The sequence below is a fragment of the Brachypodium distachyon genome, chromosome 2 (genome assembly GCF_000005505.3).
Source record: "Brachypodium distachyon strain Bd21 chromosome 2, Brachypodium_distachyon_v3.0, whole genome shotgun sequence".
In the NCBI taxonomy this organism is placed as follows: domain Eukaryota; kingdom Viridiplantae; phylum Streptophyta; class Magnoliopsida; order Poales; family Poaceae; genus Brachypodium; species Brachypodium distachyon.
In genome coordinates this window covers 385,636-406,793 of record NC_016132.3, presented here as the reverse complement: position 1 = coordinate 406,793, position 21,158 = coordinate 385,636, and the positions used below count along the sequence as shown (strand labels likewise).

The window sequence follows — 21,158 nt, the reverse complement described above, 5'->3', positions numbered from 1 at the left end:
GATATCGGACGGAGTACTCCTTCCGTTTCATAATTCTTGTCTTAAATTTGTCTAAAAATGAATGTATCTATTCTTACTAACAAAACGTGTAGATACATATGATATTTCGACGACAATTATTATGAAACGGGGAGCAGATAAAATGAAACCGACGGTCTAGCAGCAGCAGCAAGCTCTTAACTGCGCTTCCTTTTTCATCGTTTACGGTTTTACCACAATCAATCGTATTCGGCGGCAAGTAGCCGTCCGTCCGCAAAATCCCGATCAAATCACTCCACCCTTATCTTCTCCCTTCTCTCTCTAGCGCGTGCCCCACACATCTCTACCCACTCCCGATGCCGGCCTCGTGCGCCACGCCGGCGGCGGCGCTCCCGGTCTCGCGCCGCGCGCCCCCGCCGCCGCCGCCGCAGTTCGCCGCGCACGTGCCTGCCGCCCGCCGCGGCTCCTCCTCCGCCACGGCCTGCCGCTGCACCACGGCCTCTGCCTCAGCCTCAGCGGCGGCCGCGGCTCCTCCATCCGCCTGGGACTGGCCCCGCTGGACCCGGCACTTCGCGGAGGTGGACCAGGCCGAGAGCTACGCGTCCGTGCTCGCCTTCCGGCTCGAGGAGGCCGTGGAGGGCGAGGACTTCGCCGAGGCCGCCGCCCTCAAGCGGGCCATCCGCGACGCCACCGCGCACGACGCCGTCGCCCACGTCATGGCCCAGCTCAAGGTTGCTTTCTTATCACCCCCTCACTCCATACCCTGATCGCCGATTTCGTTCGGGGGACTCGCTCAGATGTATCCCCCGATGTTCTGCTGCTGCTACCTAGGGTTTGTTTGTTTGTCCCCTGTTTGGCTAAGTGTTCCGCTCACTCACTCGTTTCGATCGACCCTCGTAGAGCGCTATAGAGGAACAGCGGTACCAGGACGCGTCCAGATTGACCAAGCTCGCCGGAACCAGCTTGGTGAGTCCCCCTAACACATACTGCTGCTTCTCTGTAATCTGTCTCTATTTTTTTCTAGGCATCCCCATAGGTATGTACTTAGCCGCAGGATTGTTGTCCTTCTATCATCATCATTTGTAGGACCTGTCACACTGAACAAACTAATTCATATGAATCACAATCCCCTAGCAGCAAGGTTTTGCTGGGCCTAAATAACGAATCATGGCCAATGATGATTCCCTTGCCTTTCATTTTCTTGATGTACAGAAATACTCATATGGCTGTTGCAAAGTTAGGCAAGACTATCAATGTTCAATAATTCCATCCCACAGCAACATGTGGTTGGGATTGGTTCTGACCATTTATTTTTTCAGGTAGGTTGGTGGGTGGGATACGCTAAGGACACTGATGACTCGATCGGGAGGATTGTGCGGATAAGCCCTGGTGTTGGGAGATACGTGGCCAAGAGCTACAGCCCAAGGTCTGTTTCTCACAATCTGTAACTTATCTTGAACCAAGCGAGTCTCTGGATAGTCTTCCGCTGATACTAGGGAACACTTCTTTTAGGCAATTGGTCACTGCATCCTCAGGGTCTCCATTATTTGAGATATTCCTCGTCAGAGACGAAGACGAGACGTATACAATGAAGGTGCACTGATATATTTTGATCTTTTAGGCAGTTAAGAAAAACAATCTCTGTTATGTCCAGATGTGATATTTGTATTTACAAACAAATTAGACAGGTGGTACACTTGCGACCAACAAAAGGAACTTCAAGTGCATCGCCCCTATCAACAACAACCACCGAAGGTCGAGTTAAGGTAGAAAATGATACTTCATCAGAAAGTAGTGCTCCATCCGACGGCGTTAAAGAGGAAGCAAATACAGATAGTCAGTTAAAAGGAAATGAAGATACTGAGGAGAAAACACAAGATGTTGGAAACACCAAGGAGAGTAGCGTTGAAGGGTTGAAGAGTGTTTTGAATTTTTTCAAGTCCCGGATTCCTGAATTCAAAGTTCAAGTGATAAATGTAGATGTGCCGGACGAAACTGAATTAGTTTCAGATTCACCGGAAGAATTAGTGCAAGATGATGTGAAGTCCACATCAGAGAACTCGTTGGAAGAGCCCGGCACTGAGGAATTCGAGGAGGAAGATGTTTCTGATGGAGAATCAGACTCGAATGAAGACAGTAAAAGTCCAGGAGTGAAGCTTTTCATTAGTGGAGTGGTTCATAATAAAGAGGATATGGCTGGAGCAAAATCTTATGTTCGAGTTCCTGCTGAAATAAGTAACTTGGAAAAGGACTCCTTTGAACTGTACATTCCTGGAAAAGGTTCTGATCGAGATCTGACTGAAACAAAGGCCGCAAAGCAGAAAGTTGCGGATATGGCTGCTAAATTAGCATCAGAGCTCATGCCTTCTGATGTTGCAAAGGCATTATGGGGCACCACCAAGAGTTCTTCAAAGGTAAGAAACATGTTAGCTGTACAGTTCTCCAGCTTAAGAGTGAATGTGACGTATGTTTGAGCATGTTGAGGTCTGTTCACAGTTTACTGGAATCTTATAATCTCTTTACAAAATCCTTTCTTAACCATTAAGGGCACTTCCGTCACTCTAAAGTTGTTTGTTCGTACTTCATAGTTACGGTACTAGATAGCTTATGTAGGAATTGTGAAGAGTCCTTGATGCACTATATTTGTATGTCTCAGTATCGTGTATACCTCCCACTTTCAGTGTAAACAAATTAAACTGTTTTTTCAATTGCAAGAAAGCCCAGGTAATGCTGGGAAACCTGGATACTGCTATGTCTTTGGATTTTGGATCTGTTCTGTAAAAGAAAAAAAGCTCATTATTTCTGGTTGCGCCATTTACTGCTCATCTTTTTCCTCTTTCAATATTGGGGGTGGGGCTGTGGGTGTACGATCAGAGGTTATTTTCATTAATGACGGGTCAATACTATCAGAGGTTATTTTCCAGTTTGATCCTTGTAATATTTTGACTCGTTTAATCCATGTGTGGTGGTAATTGTCCATTGCCACCAGCTATGTAAACCATATTCCCATTTATATAATTAAGTTAGCATACAGATGATGGATCCACTGCAGATAAATAAAGAAGTCCAGGAGCTTTTAAAACTTACACTGAGCAAGGCCCGAGTCAAGCTGACTGAGAATACCATTTTCAACCGGATCATTACGGACTCTAATGGCTCAGATCCATTTAATGGTAAAGCTTGCTCAGCTAAGTTGATGGCCTCATGATTTTTAGTCTGACAGGTGCGTTCCTTGTGTACATTTAGGTCTCTATGTGGGAGCATTTAGTCCATATGGACCAGAAGTTGTGCAGCTCCGTCGAAAGTTCGGCCATTGGAATAGTACTGACGAAGTTGAGTTTTTCGAGTATGTTGAAGCAGTCAAGTTGACTGGTGATCTGAGTGTCCCTGCTGGACAGGTTTGCAGCCCTTTGATCTGGTTTGTACTTTTGTATACAGGCTTGCATTGTATTTCAACTTAAAATTTGTCACAGATAACGTTCCGTGCTAAGGTTGGGAAGGGCAGTCGTCTTGAGAATCGTGGTGCATATCCAGAAGAGTTTGGTGTGGTAATTTCCTTGTACATCCTAATTGTGTAATTAAATGTCTCTGTTTTGGATGTTTGTCCATATGCCATGTATTCTGTGCTGATTCAGTGTGTACTCTGACAAGTCAAATTCACCTGCTTTAGGTTAGATTTGAGAGCCAAGTGCATTAGCATACTTCTCTTGATCATATGTTGCATTCATTATATCTTCATTCTAAACTACTTTTATTTATTTCAGACTGCCAGTTATAAAGGCCAGGGAAGAATAGCACAACCTGGATTCAAAAACCCTCGGTGGGTGGACGGTGAGCTATTGGTGCTCAATGGCAAGGTAAAATAAGATCTCCAGCACTATTTCTTTGCATCAGCAGCATTATTTTTCCTGAAATAAATAAATAAGTATGGGCATAACATGCCATGATGTATAATATGGTGCACAGAAACACAGCTGTAATGATTTTGATATCTTTTAGAATACTGGGTTATATCACTGGGAAACGAGATTGCTGGTTAACTGAGATATATTTGTTTTCCCAGTGCCTATGGGAAACGAGATTGCTGGTTTTTAACTATCTAGGGCTCTGCCACTCTGGTCCCACCGAATTTTGTATTCTATGGGAGGAATTTAATCACAAGTGATAAGACATTGTAAAAAAAGTCGGTCCATCTTTAGGTTGTGCGATATTGTTTCTTGCCGATGGAACAAATGATCACTTTTAACCAGATGTATGCTGACACTCCATAGTGATTTTGCATGGTTAAATTGTTTAGTGTTCCAAGTGTTTTAAAAGTTTAAACACTGTTAAAGTTACATTGGAAGGTGTTTGCTAGTCCTAGCAAGAAAAGTACGATCTGTTGATGTGTTTTACTTTATTTTACCAAACCAATGGTGCAGCTCACTTCTCCAATTGTTTCCGTAACAATGATTTGCTTATTGACCTTGACGTCTCGTGTTGACTACTTTGCAGAGTACAATTCCACACCTTGGTGGTGCAGAGCTCGGTTTCTTGTACAGTGTGCCTGAGCAGAGCTTCTTGGTTCTCTTTGACCGGCTTACACTTCCCGAGTGAATGAGACAGCGGCGAAAATAGCTGATTCTCACGTGCAAATTGCGTGAACGCAGAGGCTGACCCGAGACGCTTTGGGCGATCAAATAGGTTACATCATGCGGCTTTTCCCACCATCCTCAGAGCTTCCCTGAGAAGGTTGGCTCCTACTTGACAGGAACCAACCGGTCCAACATTTTTGAGGTTACAGAGAAAGCTGACATGTTCGTTCCTGGGAATGTCGTATTAAGCTGTCATGTGACCCAAACCTTAGGCTTCTAAACAATGCGGTATAGATATATCCAGAATGACCATTTTTGGGCTTCTTGATTTGTTGGTTTGTATGAAAGGGTTGTAACTGGTTTCGGTATTGTTTTGATGCTACCAACAAATAAATAAAAATCATACTATCTGTATCATAAATCTGTCATCATCCACCATGGCTTGTGTTCTGTACTAACTTCGAATGCTGTAAGCTTGGAATCGGCAAGAATAAAAATGGATTCCGTCGCCGGGACTTGAACCCGGGTCTCTCGGGTGAGAGCCGAGTATCCTAACCACCTAGACTACGACGGATTTATGATGAAGAAAGGCGGGAATAGATAAAGTACGCATCACTTACAACAGCCATTTAAGTTCACCGTTTCAGTTGTCGTGCACTAGCGCTGACCTGTGAATGTTAATTAGCCAACGATCACGAAAATGTTTACTAGTGTTAGTAAAAAAATCATTTAGCACCTAAAAAGGGTTACTTCCAACTAGTACATTCATAGGCGGAAACAGATAAATACTTTTCAAAAGCCAACTCAGCACCAAAACGGAGCCTAAATTGAAGTATCAAATGTGTAGTCAAGGATGACTGTAATTGTTTCGTCATGTTTACAGCGCACAACAGATATTTGTAGAGCATGGATCAAGTATCATAGTCCCACTGTCCCATATTAAGTGACGATGATTTAGTACCAGAGGCAGTACTAGTTAACAAATGATGTCAAGGTTCTCTGTCTCTACTAGTTGATTCAACGTATGCACGTGTCAAATGTTCTATTGCCATATTCAGTAATGTCAGGATCCCTACTTTTCTCTTTCCTTTTTCTTCTCCCTTTTCTTTTCTTTCTCTGAAGGGCAAAATTAGACTAGCATCTAAAACAGGTTACATCAGCACCTTCCTTCAGACGAAGGAAACCTTTCCAGAAGGTGCATGACTAGCTAGTTCGTGCTACTGTATTTGGGCCTGATTCACCCTGCTAAACCAAACCGAGTGCAGTATCATGTGGAAGATGTCATACTTTACGGGCTTTGCATGCCACAGGAAGTGCTTCTGCACCTTCTTCACATTTGACTGCATTGTTATGTACCGACTCTCGGGAATCCGCAGCAGGATCTCCTTCAGCCTCGGCACGTCCTTCTCAGGCACCACCACGGAGAATGTGCTCCAGTCGAGCGCGTCGTCGAATGGGAGCACAAAGTTATCGGCAATGATTACCGGGATGCACTCGTAGTAGATCGCCTCGACTATGCGTGGGCTGTTTACCTCGTACCCCATGGGGCAGATGCAGTACTTGCTCGATTTCATATGCTGAACATAGTTCATCCTCCTAGTGATTCGGCGTGGCAACCGGCCATATATTCTCATATCCGTGTCCTTGCCTCCCCAATACTGGAGAAGGATAGGCCTAACTCGGCCGTGCATCTGCCCTGCAAAGAAGGCGAGGATAGATCTCTCTGTGGCTGGTTTTCCACCAATGTCTCTTAGAGGTCTCCTTGGAGATCTAACAAATGTTTCTGGAAGGGACACGTCTCTTCCACGGATGAAAACTCCTTCTGAGAGATCTGCATTACATAGAGCTTTGATGGTGTTTCTTCGCAATTCATCATGTAATTTGGTCGTGTAAGGTCCCTGCAAGAAAGATATGAAGTCAGTAACAAAATAATATTTTCATTGTAAATATCTACCTTCCTACACTTCATTAACAACTTTTATCACTGTAATTCTAAGATTAAAATATGCAGGAGAGAAAACTTACCCAGTCATGGCAAGCAACAAAAAAATGATCAGCTCCTTTCGTCCTATTCCAATAAGGAAACTTAGCAGAGATCATATCTATGTAATTTTTCACAAATATAGATAGTGGTTCAAGTGTATTTGATCCAGGCACATAAAGATTATGCTCCAGCTGTCGAGAACTATAAGGGAGATAGAACAGATGAGCTCTGTTTGGATCTCTCACAACAAAATTCTGGTTCCCCTCAATTAATTTCATAAACCATCCCTCAGATGCATAAATGCCTTTCAACTCCGGAGAATGAAAAATGGGTTTCGCTCCATCATGGTATATAAAAACCTTAAGAAGTCTCTCCATCAGTTCATAACTCCTGGAAGCATGAGTTGAAAGCATTTAGTAAGCCATCTTCTGAACTGATGAAAATTGAACAGTCAAATTAATAATTCATATGCTGGCACACTCCAATTTTGAGCTAGAGAATATGGAAACAAACCAGCACCTTACCTCTTAAAGATAGACACATTTAGGAATAGAGGCGCATACAAATCAGGGTCATCAGTTACCAATGGTGCATTGACAATCTCTTTCTTCGCATATAGAAGTTCTTCATCTGCTGCTGTTGACCAAAGCAGTATCTGCTAAATTGACAACCAAACAAAGATTTTTACCATTTTGGTTCTAGATGCCAAAAATATTGAAATTATACCATTAGAGGTGAATCATTAACCTCTCGCTTTGGAGGCGGTGCTGCATGGCCACTCATGTCAAGGTCTCCACTCACATTAGAGCTACTTGTAGGAGGACCACTGGAAATGGGCTTTACAAGTATAGAGGTGAAAATCAGAAATTTTAATTGCTACTGGATTTCTACTCAGCACTGGATATGTACCTCATGGATAAAAGGGGTGGATTCCTTCGACACATTTTCCTAATAAACAGTAACCTTTAGTCTACAGAACAAATTTTTTTTTACAGAACATGGTAAGACATCATAGACATGGATGTTCTACTTTTGTATACGAAAAATAACGTGACATGTAAACACTTCCTATTGTGCATGTATATCCAAGTAGAAATCTGTCACGAAAAGCCTTGGCAGAGAAAATACCTTTACACCCGGATGCTCGGGTTCCTCATTTGATGTGTCATCAAAGTTCTCCACTGGCGAAGGTGCTGGTGCCGGAAACATGGAGGTGGCTGGTGCAATCCTAGATGACAAAATAGTCTGCAAAACGAACAAGTTCATTTTGTGCACTCAGATTCATTCAACTACAGCACCTTCTCCTATTCCACAGAAAATTTAGTACAAGTCGTCCGAATAACCCAAATTAACTTTTGTACTACATGATTCAGCGCTTACTAGTATGAGAGCAGGTCGCACTTAAGTACATTTCCACCCATAAGGATTTCTGGCGCTTGAACAAATTTCAGCAAGAGTCCATCCAAAGTGGACCGCATCTCAAGCAAAGACTAGGAGGAGCTACCATACCACCAGCCATTACTCATACAGAGGTGATATGCTCCTAGGGGACACAGGAAGCATAAATCTTGGTGACGAGAACTCAGCAGTCAGCACGCACCTCTACGAGAGAAGCAAGCGGCGGCGGAGAGGAACTGCCCGCGGCGGCCGTGGCCGGCGCCTCATGCGTCTCCTCACGAAGACTCGAGAGGAGAGAAGCGCCCACGAGCAAGGCGCTGTTGGGGGCCTCGGAGGTCGGAGCGGCCAGCAAAATCACGGCCGCCGTGAGCACGGCGACGGCGGCGCAGGAGGCCACCGCGCGGCGCCGGGTGAGGAGCTTGCGGGGGAGAGCGTGCTGCGAGGAGGGAGCGTGGTGCGGCATTTGGGAAGGGGTTGCGGCCGGCCGCCGGAGCTAAGGAGGGGGAGGCAGCGGCGGAGCAGAAGCAGAGCAGAGCAGACGGCGAGGGGGTGGTAGGTTGACCACGACAACGGTGGCGCGGAATTGACGGTTTCGCCCTCGGTGACACACGGTCAATCCAGTTCTCTGATCTCCCCTTCCATTTTTGGTTTTGCAAGAAAGGCAAGTTAATCTTTTTCGCGTGGATCTTGGGATAACATTGCCTGCTAAGAAATTTCAATCAATTTTCAGAAAGACTAACGAGTCCTTTTAAAAATAAGAAAAAAAATAACTGAAAACTAAGAAGTATATTATTTTTTGTTCCACTTCACGTAACAACAAGTGTTTAAATGGAATCTCCATTACAAGCGAGTAACAATTTTCGATCCAACCAATGTACTTTGCACCGGGAGATCTGCAATACTACTATTCAACACCTTCTCTTAATTTTAAATGCTCAACTCAATCCATATAAGTTTTTAATGTTCCTCGTATTGAATGTGAATTGGTCATAAGGGTACATAAATCTAGTTGGTTACCACCGTATAATGTTGGTCTACTTGCCTATTTGGCCACGCAGGCACAAACTACACTTTGTTCCAATAAGAAACTCATCAATCCTATGTACACTATTCTATCCTCTCATGTATCAATTGGTTATGATCTTGGGTCTATATTTACGGTACGTTGCATCGACTACCAAGTACCAACCAAACTATCAAAGGGCAGTCCAACTTTCCGGAGACACAAATGACATCAAACCTGATGTTCTAATCTCCGATAGACCCAGCAATTCGACCTTATACGATATCGGTGGTAAACCTGAGCTTTGATCTCTGGGTACGTACGTAGACTGCTGCGTTCGTCAACCCAAAACTAATTAAGCTTTGATCTCTAATTCCATCGTGTCAGATGCCAAGCCTAGCTTTGGAATTGGACTGAGATATACTATCAAACATGTCCTCTCTATGTCGCCATCAAGAAGCAATCTCTAGTTATCTGCATCGATTCCACACGATCTCGGCAGCATGAATGCAACAAAAAGAGAAAATATGCCCAGGATCGGCTACAGCAGTCCTTTAACTAGCTTGCAACACGATGGCAACATCTCCCAAAGACCAAAGTGCAAAGACGGTATGTTCATGGCATATCCTTCTGCCCTCCCCTGTGCGGCTCTGCGCCACCGCCAAAGGATGGATCACGCATTGCATTGCAGGAGCCAATCATCAGCCTCTGCCTGCCCTTCAATCTTTCCATAATTCCATCCTCTTTTGTTCTGTTCATTGTCCCTTTTTCAAACCGGGACCTTTTGACCGGGGTATCTTGTTCTTCCTTTCTCTGCATCCATCCATTCCATTCACGTTCAGGCTCTCAGCAGTAATAAGCAAAGCTAACAGCAGGGCAGAGAGAGTGCTGTTGGTTTCAAAGATCCATGAAGAATATATTAAATAAACAGTTTTACCAGTGCATTCTGCATTTCAGCAAGACCTTTTACTGACAGATGAACTGTCAACTTGTGTGCTGGTGACTGACAATTATAATGCACATGTAGTACTCTGCAGCAATATTAGCAGACATTTCTTCTAAAGAAAACCCAGGGGCTCCATTTTATTAAAATGATACCTCCAATCAGCTCTTCCAGTACATTCATTGGAACAGATAAAAACAGAACGAAACAAACTACTGCATCTCCATCCTTGGTGTTAAAAGCAGAGGCCTGTGCAGAGTGCTCAGCAGATGTGCCTGTCCAACTCCTCCTGGGCATTCCCTTCCCAGGCAGCAACGTTTTCCAGTCTTTCAGATTGCGAAGAATTTGCCCCAAAATCTGTTTCATAATCAACCAAATACTATTATTGAAAATCATACTATTCACAGTCACCATGGGATAGAAACATTGGAAATAGCTATTTTCTTGATGCTGGATCCAGAACTGTGCTACAGAGCTAAAGTTGCAAATTTTGACACCAGAAAGAAAATTGTTCTAATTCTTGCCACAGGAGCTTAGCAATTACACAGTCAAACATTAAGTGTTGCGTACTTTCATTTTACCAGAGATTTTACCTTTCCAAGGTGAATATAAGTGCATATTACAGGTCACTGCTTTATAGACAGGCTTGTTCTATACTGAAAAGAACTTTATTTAAGGACAGTGACTAAAGACAAAAGAGGAGAACCGAATTACTCAAAAAAAGAAGAAGAGGAGAACCGATGCAGCGTGGCTCTGACAGATAATATGCCTTGAGAAGTTTGCCCGCGACGGCTGGCTCCTTCCTGGTGCATCCATCTCCTGCTGAACCATGAATATGCTGCTCGCTCAGTTGCACACACACAGTATGTAGATGCCCCCCAGTGAGTGAATATCCTTGTAATGTTCACCAAAACATATGCTGCAAAGGAAAAGCAGCATCGTTGGTTGTGGCCATCGGTGAAGATGGCTTGGCGTCAAGAATCGCATTCCGTCCGTCTTGCAGGCAGATAAATAGGCGTTCATTTGCAGAGATTGCCTTGCAAACCAAACCAAACCACAACAACTCCTGCCTGCTGCTGTCCTTGCAGTAGTCCTGCTTAGTCAAGGTGAGGTGGCCATGGATAGCTCTTCAGATGCTCACAGGTGCGGTTTGTCACTACTCCATCTTCTTTGGCTTTCTTCTTTTACTTCGTCGAACGAACTCTGCTACGACGAATGCGTGCCACATTGCATTGCACCACACAGAATGATGCCAAGAGCAGATCGATTCTGAAACAAAAAAAAAACAGAGACAACAACAGAATATATATATGTTTATCTTTCTTCTTCTGAGTTCTGCTGATGATGATACATATGCAGGCGGAACAGGTGTGCGGCGTGCTACCGCGAGTTCAACAAGATGGAGCACCTGGTGGACCACATGCGGGCCTCATACCACTCACCGCACGAGCCCCGCTGCGGTGTCTGCGGCAAGCGCTGCCGCTCCCTCGACGCACTCCGGGACCACCTCACTGGCTCGCTCCCCAAGCCTGCCTGCGCCGCCACCTTCGCCTCCCGTGGCTGCAACCTCTGCCTCGCCGTCTTCTCCAGCTCCGGCGCGCTACAGTCACACCGCAACGCCTGCCAGCTCTCACGCGCTCCTCCTCATCCCCCTCACCCCGTACGTGATCAGCATCATCGTGTTCCATTCGCATCGTCCATGCCTAAATGCCGACATTAATTTAAGCGGTTTTGCTTTTTATTTGGATGGCTGAGAAATAACTATTTCTAAGTCACCTCTAAGAACCATTCGATGTAAACATGAGATCCATGCAACTACAAAAGAGATTACTAAGATCATGATCAGATGTGCACTCCCTTAATTAAGATTTCTATGCATGTGCAGATGCAGGGGCTGACACGAAGCATGTCGAGAATGGGCGTGCAGGGAGGCGGCGGCAATGGAGGAACGGCTGTGGCGCTAGGCTGCAAGATGGTGGGGGGAGGGAGCGACAGGACACTGGACTTATGCGCGCGGGTATGCCTGGTCAACGAGCACGAGACCATCCTCTACGAGTCCTTCATCAAGCCCTCGATCCCTGTCACCCACTACCGCTACGAGTCCACCGGGATCCGCCCCGAGTACCTCCGCGACGCGCCCACGGCCAAACAAGCCCGCCGCCGCATCCAAGACATCCTCAACGAGAAGACGACGGCGATCCTGGTGGGGCACGGGCTGGAGCACGACCTGGAGGCACTGGGGATGGATCACCCGGCGCAACTCAAGCGGGACACGGCCACGTACCCGCCGCTGATGAAGACGAGCGGGCGGGTGATGAGCAGCAACTCGCTGAGGTTTCTGACACGGAACTGCCTTGGGTATGAGATACAGACGCCGGGGTACCAGCAACACCCATATGATGACTGCGTTGCGGCCATGAGGATCTACAGGAGGATGCGAGGGCTAAAGCACGTGGAAGAGAAGAAGGGAGAGGAAGGCGAGGGGTTCCCGGCATGGAGGCAGCGGGAGCTGGAGCGGATGTCACCCAAGGAGTTGTTGAGGAGGTCCAAGCCCGACTACCGCTGCTGGTGCCTCGATGATGGCCACTAGTCATGGTGGACGCTGATCGATCCATCAACCGATGATGGCTAAGAGACTAGATGATGACCGAGGAAAGCTGATGGCTGCCTAGCTAGCAAGCGAATCAATTCTGTATTTATCTACAGTATTGCTATTTCATTTTCGGTCGAGGAATAACTATTTCCAAGTCAGTGGTAAAAACCATCTGATCGGATCATTGAGGTATGTGTAACTATAAAGTAAATCTTCACCAGATGGCTATGAATGTCGCTCGAGAAATAACTATTTCTGCGTTGCCTGAGAAATAGCCAGTCCAGCCACGTCTTCGAGAAATAACTAGTTAGCTGCCATACGTTTGATGTGGCTAATATATAAATCAGTCCTAGCGAGAGGAATGTGATGTGTTAGAGAGATCTAGCATGAGATTCGAGAAGGATATATGATAAAGTGAGACAAATTTAAAGTGCCAGGCATGTTACCTCAAATCTGCTGCAGGAGGACAGGAGGTGCCACAACATGAAATGGACCAAGCTCTGAGGTTCATAGTCTGGGTATTAATTTATTTATTTTGACGATCCTGGGTATTAATCTTAACAACACTCCTTAGCATAGTTGTACCAATGTACCAAGTGTTAAGGGTAAAAGAAGAAGAAAACAACAACTGTGCCAAGTTTATCTGGTTTATCATTACCTTCTTCACCATGTCAGCAACTCATGTTAAGAGCTGCATAGTCCAAGGCTCGAAACTAACGGTTTAACTTGAGCTCAGTCTTGGGATTCAGGCTAATGGTTTAACACACTATTCATCCTACCAAAAAATCAAAACTTCTTGAATAACTCCCAACACTGTTCCCATCAGAAAATCCAGATACAAAAGAAAATCCTCTTCATGACTCACTGCCTCCTCACCAGTGCATTGCAAAAGTAAATAAGGAGGTAAATTTATTTAGAGGGCCCTTTTGAAGGACATATTTTTTCTCATCAAATTTTCTTTTGCTCCATGGTGTTCTGATAAGCAGGAAATACTTCACTGAGACTTTTTAGACTGCTTCTACCTCATACCGGAAGAGGGTAGTGCCGGATGCGGAATCACTGCGGAACAGGCGCCGCAGCACCGCAGAAATCCTTGACATTGCACAGGACAGGGATGGCCTAACCTATTAGGAATGATTTCATATCAGATAAGAAATGGATACTTAAATTACATCGTATAGGAATGTACCGCTGGGCTGTGCAAACCCTATTCGAACGGCCGCCGGAGCCATCTCCCGCCTCCGCCACGGCGACCTCTCCGGCCGTCGCGGGAAGCAAGGAGCAACTTTTCTTCCCCGACCTCCTCACAGGTCCCCGGCGACGCTCGCCGGCTGCTTGAAGGGAAGGAAGGAGGAAGGTGGAGGACTAATTCCGACTGGCCGGCCGGCGTCCGTGATTGGGGATAGGAATCGCCGGGAGTCTGTGACTGCTCTGCGCACAGTATACATTTTACCACTGGGCTTTAATGGGCTACTTAGCCGGGCCCATGTTCGATCATAACGGCCCATATATATGGGCGTCCAGCAGTGGCACCATGTTCCTTTTTTGGACAAAATTTCATTCTGGCACACGGCACACCACCGCCATGGGCAAGTGATTAGGCGTAGCTTTAGCTCTAGCTAGCTAGATCCTGGTTATTTTCATGCGTCCATGTCGATCGTCGTGTATCCATCTGATGCAGAACGAAATTGATCAATAACGTGAAACACAAGCACATGAAACATGATAGAGATGTATACATAGATGGAAGAAAATAAAGAAGTATATAGCATCAGCTACATATTTGGTTTTCTATATATATCTGTGTCACAATCACATGCGTGCAGGTACTTTTTAACTTTTAGCCTGGGCTGCTCGGTTCCGTTCGTCTCGACACACCACGAGACGATGTCTCTTTTTTTTTCTTTCTTTCTCATCTGCTTCAAGATTTAGTTAGGGAAGCAACCAGAAACACCGAGCTAGGAAGACTCAAAAACAACAATTAATGCCTAAGGCGCGCAGAGAGAATTTTTAAGCTAGAAACCGAGAGAGAGATATAGAGAGGGTTTTAAATTTTTTTCGCTAGCTATATACACACGCCGTACGTACGTGTCTAATTTTCATACGCAGAACCTCGTACGTACGACGCTATTCATTTGCGTATCTGACTATCCGTATATAGACCGTAGCTTAGATATGTCACACTTGTACGTACATAGTCCTTTCACTTTCGCTGTATATATATATTAATACACTGCTAGCTAGCACCTCCTTTCTTTTTCAGTCCCTTTTCATTTCACTCATCCATCCTGACTTTTTGGCCCTAGCTCGCTCGAGCGCCCAAGTCGTTGCGATTCTCTTTCTCAATTTATATTTCTCCCACAAAGCTCTCTTTCTCCAAACTTATGGAGGCATTCACACGATTGTACATTAATTTTCTATGTATGCAATTTCGTTGTCGTGACAGATGGCGTACGTGACTTTGTTTGTTTGTTGGTGTTACACATTTTCTTAAAGATTATAAAGAGATATATAGCAAGATATCGTTCTTTATTGGAAGAAAAGCAAATAGTGTCAAAATGTGCTGCATGCATGATTGCACATCGCATGTGATTGGTTGGGGGCACATGCCACATGATGATGGGGATGTACATGTGTGGAGATGCGATTGCGATATCTGTCGCCGGCCCGCCCGGCTGGGAATAAAAAGATCTCATTCTATACCGAACTAGCAACTGATATTTGTTATTATACCAAGAGAAAATGATGTACTAGCTAGCCCATGTGTGTCATGGAAATAGTTGGGGTATGCAGATCAGAGAAGAGACCTGATGAGCACCATATATATGTGATAAGCAGGCTTGTATGACAATATGCCCACTCTCTCTAGCTTAGACATATTATAAGTACAGAATAAATAAATTATGAGCCAATGTGTATCGATCGTCCAGTATTAATGCAATGATAAGTTTAAAAATATCAGTATCATCTTGGGAAACAGCTACATGATCATTTTACATAATTATCACATAAATAATAACAGTTCGGTAATATATGTATAATGACAAGACAACAAATGTAATTCAGATGTCATAATTAAGTTTATGAGGAAATTAGGTGAGCATAAATTATCACATTTCTTTTTCTTATGTACTCCATTTATGCAAATCAAATTGATGATTTTAGAGCTCTTTGTACTCCCGTCGATGATTATTAATAAATCGATCCTGTTCGAAAAAACCAAAAAAAAGCTTCCGTATTGCTAGGGTTAAAAAAAGGGCACCTCATAGTTTTTTCTTATCTCTAGCTTTTCTGTTTAGCAGCAGGGATGCTCGTACGGATGCCCTGTCCTTCCCCGGCAAAAACAACAACTAAAACACAAAAGATATACTATATCCCCACCCCCGCATGCACTGCAATCTGGACCCATCGTGTGCAGACGCAGACACGCACCTTGTTCTCCCTGATTGATCCATCCCCATTATTAACGTGTTTATTAATTAACGAAAGTACTTGCAGCTGGAGCAGTAGTAGCTAATGCAGGAACAAGAAAGCAATCAACAGGGGCATCTCATCTCATCTCATCTCCTAATCGAATTAGGACACAGGGCCACTGCAAGTTGCAGCATAAAAACAATGAGTATCCTCGTGGCTCTGTCTGAACAAACTTAATTAAGCCAGCTGCAGGATCTTGATTCCCTGTACGTTAAGTACGTACGGTTTGTACTGCAGCTACAAGGTGCCCAACGATCGAGCTGTTGTACCAGATAGATACCCAATTGATCGAATAATCCAACTGGACCAGTATTACAGTACCTCCTGATCAAAGGTATTATGCCCCGAGCAGCCCGGGTCGCGGCTTAATTAGCGAGTGGATTTCTTTTCCTTTCGCAGTTTTGGTGATTTGGAGATTGGTTTGGATTTTATTTTTTTTGGCAATTTCAATTGATTTGAAGCAATAGCCCGGGCCTTAATAGAATCGTGACTCTGCCACGAGTAAAGATATGTTTAGACGTTTAGTTGGAATATGCAAGAGTGCAAATTTTAGTGGGACACAGTTATGGCCTCACTCCCTTCATGGGATTGCTAGGAAGAGGAAGAATGAATCGATTGGCTTCTCTTATTGCATTTCTAACGTTTCTGAACGATTATAGCATAGTGGTAATTTTTATTTACGTAGCAGACATATCAAATTATATGATTTTTTTTATGTACAACCGTTGTTTTCCTCGGATTAAATCACTTGTAGGGGGTTTAGAGCATTAATGACCTACGTTACGTTAGATCAAAACACTTGTAAAGAAGGATTGCTATCTGCCACAAATTGAAATCGGAAACGCTTGCAACGTGGTGCTCGCTACCGCACAACAGATCCGTCGTCATGTCTTCGTACCCCTCCTATCCTGGCATGACGCGGGAACGCCGGTTTTCGAACCGTGCTCTAAATTTCCAGATCGACAATTTTAGAGTAAATGGCCTATGTTAGATCAACATGTGGAGAGACGGATTGCCGTCACCGATTCAAATCGGAAACGCTTTAACGTGGTGCTCGCTCGCTACCGCACAATTGGTCCGTCGTCATGTGTGGGGATCCAACCGGCGAGAGAAAAGGCCGCCCGCGCGGGATCGTCAGTTTTCAAATCACGCTCTCGATTCCAGATCTAGAAATTCAGAGTAAATTCCCTCAAAATAAAACAAGAAAGAAAGAAAGATTTTTTCAGAGTAAATACGTGACGACGTGGAGCCTGTCAAAACGTTACATTTGCTTTACGTTTGCCCTTCCCCTGTCCATTTTGTTTCTGTCAGTCCACAGACAGGGGGTTACTAAAAGGAGTAAACTGAAACCGATAACTGAAGCCTGAAGGTGAAGTCTTCTTCTCTACTCTACGGCCAGCCGACGACGGCGGCCAGCCAAAGTTCACTCTCTCAACAAAACTCGGATCGCTTCCAACTCTGCTGCTCCTGATCTCTCTCCCCAAAGCCCACCGAACCCAACACCACCGCTCTCCTCTGCCTCCATCATCAGCATCCACCACCGCTTCGCAGCGAGCTTCTTCTTCTTCTTCCTGCTCCCCTCTCGAGCCCACCCCTTTTCTTCAGACGCATACCATACCAGCGTTTCTTGATCCACTTTCGGATGGGAATGAATGTCCCGCAGCCCGCCGGGGCAGATGCTGAAATGTAGGGACCGACCACCAGGAAGGAAGGAAAGGAAAGGAAGGAAAAGAAAGCCAGCAGAAACCCGACCGCTTTGAAATCTTTCTGCCTTATTTCTCGCCTGTGAAGTCTTGGATTTGATTTGGTTTCTGGATCATCATAAGGCCCGGACGGAGGAGAAGGAGTGCCGTATCGCAGTGAGTTGGGAGATCCAGAACTTGTTGGGGGTGATGAAGAGGCTGCAGTGCTTCAAGCAGGGCGGAGGCGGCGGCGGGAATGGCGGGGCGGCGGGGAGGCGGCTGGAGCGGCGGCTGTCGCTGGGGGACTACAAGAAGGCGGTGTCGTGGTCAAAGTACCTGGTGGCGCCGCCGGGTGCCAAGATCCGGGGCGGCGGCGAGGAGCTCTGGAGCGCCGACCTGTCCAAGCTGGAGATCCGGGCCAAGTTCGCCTCCGGCAGGCACAGCCGCGTCTACTCCGGCCGCTACGCCGGCCGCGAGGTCGCCATCAAGATGGTCAGCCAGCCCGAGGAGGACGCCGCGCTCGCCGCCGAGCTCGAGCGCCAGTTCGCCTCCGAGGTCGCCCTCCTCCTCCGCCTCCGCCACCAAAACATCATCTCGGTACAAACCTCCTCCAGTCCCCCCTTTCTTTTTACTTTCACTTTTTTACCTGTCAAATTGTTCTTGTCACGGATTCGACGCATCATTGTTTGATCTGAATAATTTAGTTGTTGCACATCTCCCTGCTTGTATAAAATCCTTTGTTGTTGGTGTGCCCATGCCATGTGTGCGGTAGGCTGTAGGATTTGTTAGCCTAACCGATCTTCACATTAAAGGTGCACACTTTATACTCTCATTGGATCGAGGGAAACAATAGGGGGAAACAAAGAGAAGATAAGGTCTGGGCATGAGATGATTCATATGCTTTCTTTAGGCTATGACCTGACGAAGAGGGAAAACAACACCTCCTGTGAATAGTATGGAGTAATTGGCGTTTCCTGATAGTGAAATCTCAGACATCCATGAATCTGATGGAACTGATGTTTATACATGATCGCTTGCTCCACCGTTCTGTTTTCTCCATTTTTACGCTCATACTTTCCGTCTACAGCTTTTAGTTGGTAATAGCGCTTTGTGCTTTTGCCGACTGGTGTTAGTGGAGCTTCCTGTCTCTACAGTATGGAGGGATGAAGTGCATGTAGACACCTTGCAAATATTTTTAGTTGCGGCTAAAGGCGGTTTTACAAAGTAGAGAAAAAACAGAATCCTTATGTTTCTTTGACGGTGGTAATTCTGAATATTTGGGACATGTGTTCCAGAAGGCTTGATGCGCTCATGCCATCTATAGTTCCGTAGGTGATTAGCCGATCTCGTTAGATACCTAGTATCCTAATTAAAGTGGGTGGTGGACCATGCATGACATCCACCCTTAACTACTTTGATATGCACATAAAAGTGCATCTTATCTTAATAGAATTTAATAAGGGGAATCGACCCAGAGAGTGATAGTTCATGTGCACATAGTAATCAATCTTTTCACTTTACTAAGTGCCTACCTGTCTCGCTCGACCCCACAAGTCACATGGAAAAAAGGTTACTTTGCTGAATCATATTGATGAGCAAGCTAGAAAAATCATACGCATCATGCAAGTGGCATACCCATGTTTCGCGATTGCTGGCAAGGCTATTGTAAGAAACTTAATCTATCATGAAAAAATATCTTACATCATAACAGTTGTACCTTCCTGCCCAGGTTAAGTATGTTACAGTACTCAATGATAAACATTGCAGAAGTAAATTGTAAGCATCAGGTCCAATGATCTGATGTGTGTGATCGGCAACAGTTTCTGGTATGCAAGAATTCAAGAGAGTTATGACCTCATCTATCAGATCAAAATGTCCTAAAGAAATGTTATGTTCCATGTTGTATTTAAAATAAAAGAAATGCTTATATCTAGTTAGTCATGCTAACTCATTTATCAAGTCTTTACTCGGTATGGAGTATGAATAATATTTTTACTCTTGCAGTTCGTTGCAGCATGTAAGAAACCCCCAGTATTCTGCATCATCACCGAGTACATGGCAGGGGGTTCCCTCAGGAAATATCTACATCAGCAAGAGCCTTATTCAGTTCCCATTGAATTAGTGCTGAAATTAGCTTTAGATATTGCTCGTGGAATGAGCTACCTACATTCACAGGGGATACTTCATAGAGACCTGAAGTCAGAGAATATACTTCTCGGGGAAGATATGTCAGTCAAAGTGGCAGATTTCGGGATATCATGTTTGGAGTCGCAGTGTGGAAGCGGCAAGGGGTTTACTGGAACCTATAGGTGGATGGCCCCAGAAATGATCAAAGAGAAGAATCATACTAGAAAAGTTGATGTGTACAGCTTCGGAATTGTCTTGTGGGAGATTTTGACTTCTTTGGTTCCATTCAGCGAGATGACACCTGAGCAGGCTGCTATTGCTGTCGCTCTGAAGGTATGGCTCTTGACACACCCCTTTCGCCATGTGCATATGTGTCGGATGTTGGTTTCTAGTCCCAGACTGTAGAGAATAATTTGGTATTGTGGTATACGAGGGTAGAATACACATACATCACAAGTTTGGGAAGAATTAGTTCATTATGCTTATCTTGTTCTACATGCTTCAGTTGATCATTCGTCAGCCTTTTGTGACCAACTTATCTTTTCGCAGAATGCAAGGCCACCATTGCCTGCTTCATGCCCTTTGGCCATGAGCCATCTGATATCCCAATGCTGGGCGACCAACCCAGAGCGTAGGCCTCAGTTTGACGACATTGTTGCGATCCTCGAGAGCTACAAAGAAGCTCTCGACGAGGACCCATCATTCTTCCTGTCGTACATTCCGCCACCGTTGCAGCATCAGAACCAGCACCAGCAGAGCCTTCTCGGGTGCTTCCCTCGCTGCAGAGCCCTCCGACGATCTGCATCTCTCAAAGCGTGATGCCGGCAACGTCCCCCCGATAGATCATCTTCGCAATGTATAATATGCACCTTTTCTCCCAGAGTTTCTTTTTCCCTCGTATGCGCCGGCCCTCTATTAATGTGGCATCTAGGCCTGCTATCATTTCGTTTTCTTTTCCGCTGTTCGTGATGATGATGATTACCGTCGTGGATGCCATGGGCCTCTAGATATGACGAAACCAGATAGTTCCCAGCAGATTATCTATAAACGTCGCTGTCGTTTACTTTCCGAGTAATGGAACCATGAACTAGCCTCTGTAATTGTAATTATATAATTATAATTGAGCTATTCCGGAAATCTGAATTCTCGCTTCTTGGTTTCTATTCTTGTCATGAACTGCAACTACTTGTTTCATCTGTTCTGAAGCACAGCAGATGCAAATGCTCTGGAGGGAGAGATTTGAATTGGTTGGAACATATGTTTATTTACTAGCTACTAGTATAAGGCTGGTAAATCATATATCCTGGAGTTGCCCATGAGATCCTTCTCAGGCAGCCGCCTTTGGTCTCAATGTGCTCCGACGACGATGATGACAACGTCTCCTTGCGCTCCGGCCAGATC

General features: G+C 45.1%; 4 protein-coding genes, 1 long non-coding RNA gene and 1 other non-coding gene across 14 annotated transcripts; 3 read left to right on the top strand and 3 right to left on the bottom strand.

The window, feature by feature from the left end:
* Positions 1 to 270: 270 nt before the first annotated feature.
* Positions 271 to 4,974, top strand: LOC100830502 (protein EXECUTER 2, chloroplastic). Of its 2 annotated transcripts, none has more exons than XM_003565176.4 (10): positions 271 to 710; positions 880 to 945; positions 1,299 to 1,405; positions 1,492 to 1,573; positions 1,668 to 2,393; positions 3,032 to 3,152; positions 3,226 to 3,377; positions 3,453 to 3,527; positions 3,744 to 3,836; positions 4,474 to 4,974. In XM_003565176.4, the coding sequence occupies exons 1-10, from the start codon at positions 336 to 338 to the stop codon at positions 4,573 to 4,575; spliced, it is 1,899 nt and encodes a 632-aa protein (XP_003565224.1). In that variant the 5' UTR covers positions 271 to 335; the 3' UTR covers positions 4,576 to 4,974. The 2 variants fall into 2 exon arrangements, with proteins under 2 accessions (XP_003565224.1, XP_010230337.1); XM_010232035.3 differs by having other exon boundaries at positions 3,014 to 3,152.
* Positions 4,975 to 5,054: 80 nt separating this feature from the next.
* TRNAE-CUC lies at positions 5,055 to 5,127 on the bottom strand. Its single transcript has one exon. It is a non-coding gene; the product is annotated as a tRNA-Glu (tRNA).
* A 230-nt stretch (positions 5,128 to 5,357) lies between these two features.
* Positions 5,358 to 8,544, bottom strand: LOC100843545 (probable glycosyltransferase At5g03795). Of its 5 annotated transcripts, none has more exons than XM_014898429.2 (7): positions 8,138 to 8,544; positions 7,666 to 7,782; positions 7,447 to 7,485; positions 7,285 to 7,374; positions 7,062 to 7,195; positions 6,579 to 6,927; positions 5,358 to 6,451 (listed from the first exon to the last, which is right to left on the bottom strand). In XM_014898429.2, the coding sequence occupies exons 1-7, from the start codon at positions 8,396 to 8,398 to the stop codon at positions 5,771 to 5,773; spliced, it is 1,671 nt and encodes a 556-aa protein (XP_014753915.1). In that variant the 5' UTR covers positions 8,399 to 8,544; the 3' UTR covers positions 5,358 to 5,770. The 5 variants fall into 5 exon arrangements, with proteins under 5 accessions (XP_014753915.1, XP_014753916.1, XP_024314457.1 ...); XM_014898430.2 differs by having other exon boundaries at positions 7,062 to 7,192; positions 8,138 to 8,542; XM_024458689.1 differs by lacking the exon at positions 8,138 to 8,544 and adding an exon at positions 7,918 to 8,105.
* A 920-nt stretch (positions 8,545 to 9,464) lies between these two features.
* Positions 9,465 to 14,091, bottom strand: LOC106866280. 4 transcript variants are annotated; one of them, XR_002963085.1, is made up of 5 exons: positions 13,664 to 14,059; positions 13,504 to 13,598; positions 10,596 to 11,584; positions 9,876 to 10,238; positions 9,466 to 9,751 (listed from the first exon to the last, which is right to left on the bottom strand). It is a non-coding gene; the product is annotated as an uncharacterized LOC106866280 (long non-coding RNA). The 4 variants fall into 4 exon arrangements; XR_002963086.1 differs by having other exon boundaries at positions 9,465 to 9,751; positions 9,876 to 11,584; positions 13,504 to 13,593; positions 13,664 to 14,065; XR_002963083.1 differs by having other exon boundaries at positions 9,465 to 9,751; positions 9,876 to 11,584; positions 13,664 to 14,064.
* Positions 11,744 to 12,781, top strand: LOC100830195 (RNA exonuclease 4). The gene has a single exon (XM_024458688.1). The coding sequence runs from the start codon at positions 11,755 to 11,757 to the stop codon at positions 12,469 to 12,471; it is 717 nt and encodes a 238-aa protein (XP_024314456.1). The 5' UTR covers positions 11,744 to 11,754; the 3' UTR covers positions 12,472 to 12,781.
* A 3,199-nt stretch (positions 14,092 to 17,290) lies between the features above and the next one.
* On the top strand, positions 17,291 to 20,894 carry LOC100837663 (serine/threonine-protein kinase HT1). The gene is made up of 3 exons (XM_003564359.4): positions 17,291 to 18,227; positions 19,635 to 20,090; positions 20,307 to 20,894. The coding sequence occupies exons 1-3, from the start codon at positions 17,841 to 17,843 to the stop codon at positions 20,574 to 20,576; spliced, it is 1,113 nt and encodes a 370-aa protein (XP_003564407.1). The 5' UTR covers positions 17,291 to 17,840; the 3' UTR covers positions 20,577 to 20,894.
* The last annotated feature ends 264 nt before the right edge of the window (positions 20,895 to 21,158 follow it).